This window comes from Lynx canadensis, chromosome D1, assembly GCF_007474595.2.
Source record: "Lynx canadensis isolate LIC74 chromosome D1, mLynCan4.pri.v2, whole genome shotgun sequence".
Lineage (NCBI taxonomy): Eukaryota > Metazoa > Chordata > Mammalia > Carnivora > Felidae > Lynx > Lynx canadensis.
The window spans coordinates 115,261,779-115,273,583 of NC_044312.2; the positions used below are offsets into that span (position 1 = coordinate 115,261,779).

The 11,805-nt window shown below is 62.0% G+C and overlaps 1 protein-coding gene across 1 annotated transcript; it reads right to left on the reverse strand.

The window, feature by feature from the left end:
- Positions 1–8,051: 8,051 nt before the first annotated feature.
- On the reverse strand, positions 8,052–10,564 carry HRAS (HRas proto-oncogene, GTPase). Its single transcript, XM_030332362.1, is given in 9 exon segments — positions 8,052–8,174; positions 8,814–8,948; positions 8,951–8,972; positions 9,123–9,153; positions 9,156–9,182; positions 9,185–9,208; positions 9,211–9,298; positions 9,470–9,639; positions 10,362–10,564. Coding segments are annotated over 8 exon segments (558 nt in total). The 5' UTR covers positions 9,581–9,639; positions 10,362–10,564; the 3' UTR covers positions 8,052–8,054.
- Positions 10,565–11,805: the final 1,241 nt, after the last annotated feature.

Sequence of the window (11,805 nt, forward strand, 5' to 3'; positions counted from 1 at the left end):
ACAGACAGTGACCAGGTGTCCCACCAAAGTAACTCAGTTCTGACTCTACCTGCCTGAAGAAAGCACCACAGGTGAAGGACTCAGTCCCACAAGCCCGCCCCCAGTTCAGACGCCAATCCAGGTTGTCTCCTGTGCTTCTGACTCACCAGCTATTAATTGGTTTCCATGACCCCCCTCCTCTGGGTCTGTTAATTTGCTAGGGCAGCTCACAGAACCTGGAAGACAAGTTGACTTACTAGATTGCAGGTCTATTACAAAGAATATTAAAGGATATGAATGAACGGCCAGATGTAGAGATACATAGGGTGAGGTGTGCAAGGGTCCCTGGACCCTTCTGCACGTGATTCATCAACCTGGAAGCCCTCAGGACCCCCTCCTTTTGCGTTTTTATGGAGGCTCCAAACCCTCTAATCATAGTTGGCTCCTCCTGGCACCCAGCCCCCATCCTTAGGGCTCTTCCAAAAGTCTCCTCATGACACAAACCCAGTTGTGGTGTAAAGGGGCTGGTTTATGCGGAACAAGACACCCACTTCACCCTCATGGTTCCAAAGGGACTTCAGGAACTGAGGACGGGAGACCAACTGTTGTAACAAAAGATGTTCCCTTTTCTCTTAGAGACTCCAAGAGTTTTATGAGCTGTGAGCGCCAGGATCCTGGATGAAGACCAAAATACATACTTGCTGTAAAGCACAGCGTCATAGTCCCATAACCATTTAAAAAATTGAATCTGTAGTTACCCCTCTGAAAAACCTCCAGGCCCCGATGGCTTCAATGGACAAATTCCACCAGACACTTAAAGAAATAACACCAATTACATTCATTCTCTTCCAGAAAAATAAAACAGGAGGGAATATGTCCCAACTTATGAGGACAGCATTACCCTGATATTCATACCTAAGAGTACAAAAGAAAGTAAAAGGAAGGGAGGGTGGGAGAGAGGGAGAGATGGAAGGAAGGAAGGAAGGAAGGAAGGAAGGAAGGAAGGAAGGAAGGAAAGGGAAGGAGGGAGGAAGGGGGAGGGAGGGAGGAAGGGAGAACTACAGACAAATACTCCTATGAGCCAAATGAAAATCCTCAATCAAAATATAGTCAAATCAAATGTTATATAAAAAGAAGAATACACCACAACCAAGTGGCATTTATCATGAAAATGCAAGGTTGGTTCATCAGTTGAAGACGTATCACTATCATTTGTCATGTTAATCATCTAAAGGAAAAAGATCACACATCGTATCAGTTGGTGCAGAAAGAACATTTGACCAAACCCAGCACCCACTCATGAGAAAACTTCCCTCAAAGGGCGCCTGGGAGGCTCAGTGGGTTCGGCATCCAACTCTTGATTTCAGCTCAAGTTGTGATCTCAGGGTTTGTGAGATCAAATCCCGAGTCAGGCTCTGCACTGACAAGTGTGGAACCTGCTTGGGATTCTCTCTCTCTTCTCTCTCTGCCCCTCCCCCGGCTTGTGTGCTTTCTTAAAACCAACAAACAAACCTTCCAGCAAAAAAAGGGGTAGGCCGGGAACTTCCTCAACCAGATAAGGGGCATCTACAAAAACAGCAGCTTACATCACATTTCATGGTGAAACACTAGATGTTCTCCCTGAAACTAGGAGTAAGACAGAGAAACCTACTCTAGGAGTCTCATTCAACACCATACCGGAAGTCGTAACCACTCTAAGGAAAGTTTAATAAATTGTACCACATATGGGGGGAAAAAAAAAGAAATAAAACTGTACCAAATAACCTGTAAGAAAAACTTGTAGAACAAATATGTAAGTTTGGTGAGGTCGTGGGATGGAATGATTGCAACAGAAAAATCAAACTTAGAAACCATAAATTTAGAAAATACTATCTACGGTAGCTCCAAAAAAGCCCCATAAATACTCAGGTACACTCCACAGAAAACATGCACTGGTCTGTGTGTTAAAAAATACAAAGTTTTAAAGAAAGACATCTCTAAGACCTTAAAAAAATGGAGAGACATACCTTGTTCAGGGATTTTAAGATTTGACAGAATAAAGACACCAGTTCTCTTTAATGATGTGTGGATTAACTGCATTCCCCAAACCCCACAAGATTTGCTGATATAGGCAAGCTGATTCTTACATGCAAAGATGGAAAAACCTAGAATAGTTTAAAGAATTTTGAAAAAGAATAAAGGTATGAGCGTTACGTTACCTGATTTTTTTTAATGTTTGTTTACTTTTGAGAGAGAGAGACAGCATGAGCAGGGGAGGGACGGAGAGAGAGAGAGACACAGAATGAGCCTGACGCAGGGCTCGAACCCACGAACCGTGAGATCGTGACTTGAGCCGAAGTTGGACGCTTAACTGACTGAGCCACCCGGGTGCCCCTACGTTACCTGATTTCAAAACTGACTCTCAAGTTGTGGCAGTGGAGCCAGTATGGTGTCGGTTGGTGAAGGATAGACATGTAGATCATGAAACAGAATCCAGAGCCCAGAATAGAACCAGACAAATAAGGGTAATTGATTTTTTTACAAAGGTAGAAAGGCAGTTCACTAGAGAAAGGGTAGTTTTTCAACAAATAGTGTTGGGACAACTGGAAATATATATGCAAAAAAAAATGAATCGTGGTCTTAATTGCATAACTTATGCAAAGATTAACTCGAAATCAGTCATAGATCTATATATAAAAATATAAAACTTTTGAATAAAACAGGGGCACCTGGCTGGTTCAGTCAGGAATATGCGACTCTTGATTTCAGGGTTGTGAGTTCAAGCCCCACGTTGGGTACAGAGACTATATAAACAAACAAACAAACTTCATCTTATTTCTATTTTGGAGAGAGAAGAGAAAGAGCATGAGCAGGGGAGGAGCCGATGGAGGGGAGGGAGAGAACCCCATGCAGGCTCCACACCCAGCACGGGGCCCCACACAGGGTTCCATCCCGCGACCCTGAGATCACGACCTGAGCCGAAATCAAGGGGCGGACGCTTAGCCGACTGAGCCACCCAGGTGCCAATAAACTTTTTTTAAAAAGGAAGAAAATCGTACTCACCTGAAGTAGGCCAAGAGTTGGTACATAGCACATCAAAAGCCAAATCTGTAATAGGACATACGTCTCCTGGTCCACCGAGGGGCGTGCCACGTGCCCCCTGTACCTGGGTGGCCCCCGGAGTGCGGCCGTGTCGCTGCCAACCTGTGACCAGCCTCCACCAACCCCCGAAGCCCCTAGCCACCACCCAACACCCACCACCCCACGGCCACCACTCTGTGCGCCTCGCAGAGACGGGCCCAGATCTGGGGAGCAAACCCTGCCCGTCGGCACAGAGTCGGTGAGGTGTTCTGTGAGGGTCAGGTGGGAGGCATTTTCGACTCGGGACCAATGTGCCGCCATCCACAAAAGCAGCCTGTTCCGTATGTGAACTCAGGGCCCAGCTGCGTTCCCATCTGTGACTGCCTTTTAAGCCCCCGGCCGTGTTGCAGGGTGAGGGTAACTCATTTGGGGCATGAGAAAACCAGAACGCCAGAAGAGAGCAGGGCCGTGGATGCCGAGGAAGAGAGCTGGTCCACCGAGAGAGGACAGGAAGGAAGTCATTGACAAATTGGAGTTTATCCAAATTAAAAATGTTCGCTCTGCAAAAGGCACCATTCAGACAGCAAGAAAGGAAAGTGACGGAGCAGGAGACAGATGCCAAGTCGCGCGCGTAGAGGGGCCCCCGCAGACTGAGACCAGCCAGCTCAGTGATCTGACAAACGACCAGGCGCAGAATGGGCTCGAGATCTGAACAGACACTTCCACGAAGAAGCTACAGACACACAGATGCGCATGGATGCAGTGTGTGCGTGCGTGCGTGTGTGTGCACGCGCGAGTGCGTGCAAGTCAACGCGCAGAAACGTGCCGAACCTTGACAGCACGAGACAGCAGCACCCGCCTGTGGGCAAGGCTGACGGCATCCAGCGCTGGCGGGGCGAGGAGGGCAGGTGGCGGGCACACAGCGAGGCCGCCACGCCGGCAGGCAGTCCGGCCGCCGCCTCCAAAGCGCAGCACGCACCTGCTCGTGAGTACTGACCTCACTGGTTTGAAAACGTACGTCCACACAGCCTGCATGCCAGCGCTCCCTGCTGCACTCCTGACACCTGCAGGCAGGTACTCTTGGATAAACACTGGAAAGTCACAGAACGGGACAGAATCCAGCGATAGGTGATGAGACGAGCTACCTGGGAGCTGGGGCCGGGCGGGGGGGGGGGGGTCTCCACACATCCCACGGCGAGCTTTAGTGGAGGCAAACTGAAAACAGCAGAATGAACGTAACCATCCAACTTTCTCAGGTGTTTGCATCTCATTGTGCGTAGACTCGAGCCCAGAGAAACGTGGCCTCCGAGGCGCTCGTGGCGAGCCGTGGGGGCTGCACGCACACACCCGCCACCCGGCCTCCCTGTGGGCCACACTCCCTGTCCCTGTGCCTGGAACCCCGTCGCCCCTGCTGTGGCCGCTGCAGGGAAGAGGGTGCTGGCCAGACATGCCCGGGCCCCAGCGCAGGGCACCAGCCCGGCCGGCTCTCTGTGAGGAGGGGTTTCCTCTGCCCCTGCCACCCCAGGCTCTTCCCAGCGCGTGTCCAGCCAGGGCTCGGGAGGGCTGTGCACACAGCGGAGCCACTGCACGGAGAGGAGGCCCCTGTCAGGCACTCAACCCCCACCCGGTGGGGACGAGGCTCCGACTGTCGGCGGGCCTGGGGCCTTCTCAGGCTTCTTCATTCCGGGCCCGTCACAGCACATTCTAGACAGAGTGCCCCCAAAGCTGAAGAAACGTGTGGCGAGTAGAAGCGTCCCAGAGGCACTGGCCCTGTGTGTGTGTGTGGGGGGGGGGGGGGGGGGGGGTAGAGCTCCGTGCAGCCGGCAAGGCTTTGGTGACTTCTCCCGGGGGGCCCAGGGGCGCACTCGGGGCTGAGCAGGACCGTGGGGAGCGTGTCCGCCTGGTTCCACGGGGCCCTGGCGCAGGGAGGTTTCTGACCCCCGGCCGGTCCCGAACACCTACGGCCCTCCCTCCAGGAGGAGGGGCAGATGTGCACCACCCAGATGGGATTTACACCGCCCAGTGGGTCCTTCAGTGTCTCGGTGACGGGTGCGGCCACCCCAGGAGACCTAGTCCCTGAGCCGCTCGCCGCCCTTGGCCCGAGGGAGGCCCGCGCTCGGCCCCACCCCCCAGACAAGCCAGGCCACGCGCAGGGCCTCTAGGGCGGGGGCCGGAAGCTAAGACCCGCCCTGGGGAAGCCCAGGGCCCCCCTGCAGGAGGCGGCAGTGCACGGATGGCCAGGCCAGCCTGGAGTGTGGACAGGCCCTTGGCCCGTGCTGCCACCAGCCTGGGGTCATGTTGCCACTGAGCGTGGGGCAGCATCCGTTGCCCCCCAGGTTTGCGGTCATGCTGGCCAGGCCCTCACGACCCTGAGCGGCCTGTCCGTCCTCGCAAGTGCACCCGCACGGGGGGCCGCGGGGGCTGCGGGTAGAAGGGGGTTCCTAGCCCGTGCTGAGACCTCAGTGGGTCCTGCTCAGGCTGTTCTTCCCACGCCTGCTGGCCCCACAGACCCCCCTTCTCGCCACCCCGAAGCTCTGGAATGTGTACATCCCGGACGGTGAGCACATGCTTATGGCCACAGCCCACACTGTCCTCAACGCGCACAGAAGTGAGTGAGCCTGTGGAGGCGGCGGGCAGGGGCCTCGGGAGGGAGGGCTGGCGTGCAGGTTGGGCAGGGGACACTGCCCTGAGGACCAGCGGGCAGGGGGCCTTCCCCCCCCCCCCGCTGCTGTGGCACTGCCCAAGACGCTCCTGGGCACAGCCGGACCCCCAGCAGCTGCCCCTGGGAGGCCCCTGGGGCAGCAGGGTGGGGCCCCTTTTGGCCTGACTCCCAGACGCTTCTTAGGACGCCCCTGGAGTCTCTGGAGTTTCTGCAGGACACGCTGGCCCAGACCTGGGCCCTGGAGGACGACGTGGTGCTGAGGCACCTCATGGCCCAGCCTCCAAGGGCCAAGTATGAGCCACCCCAGCAAGTGGGCCTTCCCTCCAGTCTCCATCCGTCTCCTCTCCTGCTCTGGGATTGGGAGCCAGCCAGGGCGGGCATCCGGGCACTCGCTGCGGGGGCTGGGGGTCAGCCGCCTGGAGGGCTATTGTGTGTCAGGCCAAGGTGGGCCGCGCAGGGAGCCACAAGGTACCTGGTGCCCCACCCCGCTCAGGACAGACAGCTGGAGAAACTAACCACCCCCCCCACCATCTCTTGAGCAAAACTCGAGCTCCCCACGATGCCCCTGGGCCCGGAGCAAGTGTCCCTGGCGCCCAGGCCCCCCCTAGCTTCTCCTAGCTTCGAGACGCTCCCCAGCCCAGCCACCCAACATGAGCAACCCGGACCCCCTCTCGGCCAGGCCAACCTCAAGGCCTTGGAGCGGCTGCAGGAGGGAACCTCCACGGAGCCCGCGGCCGCACGCCTGTCTCCAGATCTGGCCTGTCTGCTGCACCCCCCCCCCACCCCACCCAGAACCCTCTCTGGCCCCCCTGCTGCCAGAAGTCCCTCTCAAAGCTCCCAGTGAACCAGAAACTAGAACTCAGAGCTACAACACTGGGTCCCCTTCCCTTCAGCACCTGCCAGGGCCACCCCACACCACCCCACCGGGACCCCAGTGACAGGGTCTGGCCAGCCCACCACTCATGAAGCTGGAGCGCCCGTCCACCAGTGCTGCCCGTGGCCTGCAGCTGATGCCCCTCTCTGGGTAGAGACTGGCATGGCCAGCACAGAGCAGGGCAGCGCCCCGCCACTGCCCCAAGGCCGCCAACGTTCCTGCAACCCTCTGACCTCTGCGCCCACAGAGAAGCTATATGCTCGAGGGCCTCTGGAGGAGACAGTGATGAGTGTGGTGGCCCCGAGGCTCTGGGGGAGGAGCAGAGGCAACACAACCACCCCCCCCCGGCCGCCCCCCCCCTCCCCCCCGGCCAACCAAAATGAAGACTGATGGGACCAAGCCCCCCGTGGCCCTGGCCGGTCCTGGATTCTGGCCCAAAGCCGGCGGGCCCTGTCAGAGCGGTAAGTGGCTGTCAGGGACCTGGGGATGGCCCACAGATCCACGTAGGTGACCTAAGGCAGCTCTGAGAGCAGCAGGCCACCCCAACGAAGGGGCAGCAGGGGCAGCAGGGGTGGGCGGGTCGGCCCCACCCTCACCCGCACAGGGCAGCAGGCTCCGCCAGACCCCAGGTCCTAGCAGTCAGTCACCTGGCACCAACAGGGCAGAGGCTGAGGCCAAGGAGACGTGCTGGGGTCCTGCGCCGAAAAGGTCAGACGAGAGGAGCCGGCAGGTGCGGGCCTGGCAGGCCGAGACCCCTCCCTCTGCCGTCCTCAGCACCTGCCTCTCAGGGTCCCCAAACTCAGGAAATGTGACGCCCCCTGGAGTCAGCAGAAGAGGCTCCAAGGTGGCAGACTCCAGCACCCCTGCCCCCGTCTGGTCACTAACGGGGCCTCCCCCTCCAGGGGAAGACACACACCCTGGGCTTCAATCCCCCCTGTGCTGTTTCAAGTTCAGTGAGGTGTTTTTGTGGCAAAACACAGAGCCAGCCTGCAACCACAGCGCCCAGGGCTCTCGGCAAGAAGCGCCAGATGCCCCGCACAGAGACCGGCGGCTCGGCCCCCGGCCGCAGGACAAGCGCCTGCCACGCGCCCCTGCGCAGGGGCCCGCCCGGCACGCAAAGCTGAGGTTCCCCTGTGCCTCCCAAGCTCGGCCAGACGCCAGGGTCAAGACCATCAAATAATTTACTGAAACTCAGCCTGTGCCCAGCGGGCCAGGACGGGGCTGGGAGGAGAGTAACAGCGGGGTGCCGGTGGCGTCAGTTCACGACAGTCCGTGCAAAGCGTCCTGGGAGGTCTGCGGTCACTCTGTCCGGAGAGCCCGGGGCTGGCCGGACTCCGGGAGTGCTTCCTTCCTTCCTTCCTCTCCTCCGTCCTCCGTCCGCACCTCCTCCCGGCATCCGGCACCTCCGGACCCCGTGCCTGTGCTTGCTCGTGGGGCACAGAGGGCCAGCGGGCCGCCAGGGTGGACGCGGAGGGGACGTCAGGAGAGCAGGCACTTGCAGCTCATGCAGCCGGGGCCACCCTCGTCGGGCGGGCTCAGCTTCCGCACCTTGTGTTGCCGGATCTCTCGGACCAGCGTGTAGAAGGCGTCCTCCACACCCTAGAGGAAGGGCCGGCTCAGAGGGGGACTCAGCAGGGGAGGAAACCCAGGGACCCCTGCCATCGAGCTCATGCAGACTTCCAGCCCCTGCCCGCCTCCTCCCCACCCCTACCCCGACAGGCAGGAAGCCCCAGGCTGCCCCCACCGGGCGGCCTGATCCCCAGGGGCTCCCCCACAGGGCGGGCCCCAAGGTCTGGCTCCGAGCTTGAACACCCCGTGTCCCACTCCTGTCTGACCTACCACCCTCATCCCCCGTAGCCTGCTAAGGGGTCAGGGCCAACAAGGGCCCACGGGGGATCTCTGGGGGCAGAGGGGCCAGGGCCCCAGGGTCACCGCTCCGGCTGGCTCAGGGCAGCTCTCTCCAGGGACCTCCACCTCCCCCTGGAGCTGTGTTCAGCCCAGACCCTGGGCCCTGGCCGCCCTCAATGCCCTGCCATCCGGGGAGACTTACAGCGCAGGGGCGATGGGTCACGGGGGTCCCGGAGGGTCCCAGAGGGTCCCGGAGATGGAGCCAGAGCCAGAGCGGCTGCCCGTGTTGGGGGAGAGGGGGCAATAAAGCACTGCTCCCTGGCAGGGTTGGGGCGGGGCGGGGGGGGGGGGGGGTTCCCTGGCTGCGGTGGGGGTGGGGAGCCGGCTCACCTGGCGAGTCTTGGCCGACGTCTCGATGTACGGGATGCGTAGCTGCGGGCGAGGTCTGCGCCTGCCGGGACCCACGGTGCGCGCGGCCAGGTCACACTTGTTCCCCACCAACACCATGGGCACTTCATCGGAAGTCCCTTCACTCGCTTGATTTGCTCCCTGCAAGGAGGTGTGATCCAGTCACGGGCTGCAGGCATAGCTGCATCCAGGACCTTGAGAGCGAAAAGAGAGACAGAAAGACGGAGGAGAAAGGACAAGAAAAGGGAAAGAGGGGACAGGAGGGCCCCTGGGGGCCGGCAAGCAGCTCACCTGTACTGGTGGATGTCCTCAAAGGACTTGTATTGTTGATGGCAAACACACAGAGGAAGCTTCTCCGGTGCGCATGTACTGGTCCGCATGGCGCTATACTCCTCCTGGCCCGCCGTGTCCAAAATGTCCAGTAGGCACGTCTCGCCATCAATAACCACTTGCTTCCGATAGGAGTCCTGCAGAGGACAGCGCTTAGGGACCACCCACATCTCCTAGGAGGAGCCGAGCAAAGCAGCAGCCCTACCGGGGCCCCACCATGCCCCGCCCCTAGGCATTGGAGCGGGAGGGAGGCAGACGGAAGAGGAGCCCGCGTCAGGACGGAGGGTGGAACAGGGGCAGCACGCCACCTCGATGGTGGGGTCATACTCGTCCACGAAGTGGTTCTGGAGAGGCTGGATGGTCAGGGCACTCTTCCCCACCCCTCCAGCGCCCACCACCACGAGCTTATATTCGGTCATCGTTCCCTCAGGGGGATTGCGGCACACGGCACCCCAACAGGGGGTGGTCTCCTGTCCACCTGCCGAGGGAAGCGGCATTCAGCCACAGGCCAGGCCCCACAGAGCAGGCCTGTTGAGCTCCCTGGGCTGGCCCGTCCCACCCTCTGGCCCCAGCACAACCAGGTAACGGGTTGGCAGCCAGACTGGAGGACCAGCGCCCCACCACTGTGGCACCTCCAGCCCAGCGGGTGGGAGACGGGCCCCGCCTCCAGCTGCAGGTAATGGCTGTCAGAGAGCAGGGAGCTGGCCCCCCAAAGGCAGGGCTGACAGCTGAGAGCATCTCCCAGCAACGCACCCGAATTAGAAAGTGCTGGGTAGGCAGGAAAGCCTGAACCGGAGGCCTGCAGGCGGCGGTTCCAGTTCCCCTCCCTCCGAAAACAGGTCTTGCCACCGTGGAGCGCCCAGCAGCGTGCCCAGGCAGGCCAGTGCCCGCCTACAACCCGCTCCGGGCCCCACGGAGCGTGTTGCTGCATTTGACAAGTATTTACTGAGCGCCTACTGTATGCCAGCTGCTGCTCCGGGCGCACGGTGACAGGCAGACAAGAACCCCCCTGCCCTCTGTGGGCTCTGCCCGCACTGCAAGGAGACCGGCACACGTTAAATATACGGGAAAACCCCGGTATCCTGTTGCCGTACGAACTTGGAGAAAAGAAGGCAGATGAGGCAGCCGGGTGGGGGTGGGGGGTGGGGGTGGGAGGTGGGGGGAGGGTTCCCGATACGCAGCTGACTGAGAGGAACAGACCCAAACGACGTGTGCAGCGGGCGCACAGGTGACAAAGAACGAAGGCCAGGGCCAAGGCCTCCGGCTGGGGTGCCCCAGTCTGTGCGGTTTCACGAGCGGACGCCCTTGCGCGGAACAGCGGGCAGTGATTTCCTGCACCCGGCTCGCGGCCTGCGAGTGATGGCCGCCTGGTGCCGCGAGCACTCGGGGGGCAGCCTCGCGACCGGAGGGACGGGCGAACCCGCGACGGCCGCTGGCCCCGCGCAGGGCAGGGCCGGGGACGCGGACGCACAGCGCCCCCGCCGCCGCCGCCCGCGGCTCACCTGCGCCCCCCGCGCGCCCCGCCGCCGCAAGCCGCCCGCCCGGCCGCCCCGCAGCCCCGGCCGCCGCCGCCCGCCCGAATCCGCCGCACTCACGCTCATGGCGCGACTGCCCCGGGGCGGGGCCGGGGACGGGGGGGGGCGGGGAAGGGGCCGGGGCCGGGGCGCGCGGGTCGCCCGGCGCATGGGCTCCGTCCGCGGAGGGTGCGGCTGGCCTGCGGGCGGCGGGGCGCGCGGGCGGCGGACACTCGGCCGGGCCGGCGCACGCCCCGCCCCGCGCCCCGTCCGTCAGCCCGGCGCGGCTTGCCATTGGCTGTCTGCGCCGGGCCCCGCCCCGCCCCGCCCCGCCCCGCTCCGGTTGGCCGGCCGGCCCGCCTGTCAAAGGCCGCGGCCGGGCGGGGCTTCCGGGAAACGGCGCGGAGGGCGGTGCCGGCCCTGGAGGCCCTCGTGGGCCGCGGCCTAGGGGGGCTGGGCTCGGGCGGGCGGGAGGACGCTGGGGTCGCGGGTCCGGGGACGACGGCTTCCCCCGAAAGGGTCGGGACTCTCCCGAGGAGACAGCAGCCCCGCAGGGGAGCGGGTCCCTGGCCGGGTGTAGACTGGGGCGGGGTCGCTGCGGTCCGGCTCGAGCCCCCTGCCCTGGCGGGGAGGACTTCCTTGCCCCCCGACGCGCAGCCCGCCGAGGGGGCCCCGGAGCGGAAGGGTCAGTCCGCGGGACGAGCCTCAGGGACGATGGGACCCACAGGGTCAGCACCGCGGACGACCCCCGGGCTGGGGGCTGGAGGAAGGCGGAGGAGGGCGGCGGGGACGGGGGTCAGGTGCCTGGAGCAGGCCCGGGCCGCGCCGGGAGCCTCTGGGTCCCCCAGCGGCCGCGGGCTCGGCTGCCCGACACCCGTCTTCCCCGCAGGTGGCTCCGGAGCGGGCCGCCAGCACACCCTCCCAGGACACCCGGCACCTCCGGCGGAGTCCTGGGCGCGGCACAGCCCGTGCGCCCAGGGCCAGGCGGTGCAGGGGCGTCTCGGCTGGGCGGGGACCCATCTGAGCCCGCGAACAGCGAGACCCGCTGTCTTTTCAGCTACTTCTCAGCAGCGCGCAGCCCCTCCCAGGGCTCGCGCAGCCCCTCTCCCGCATCCCCTCACCACCAGCCT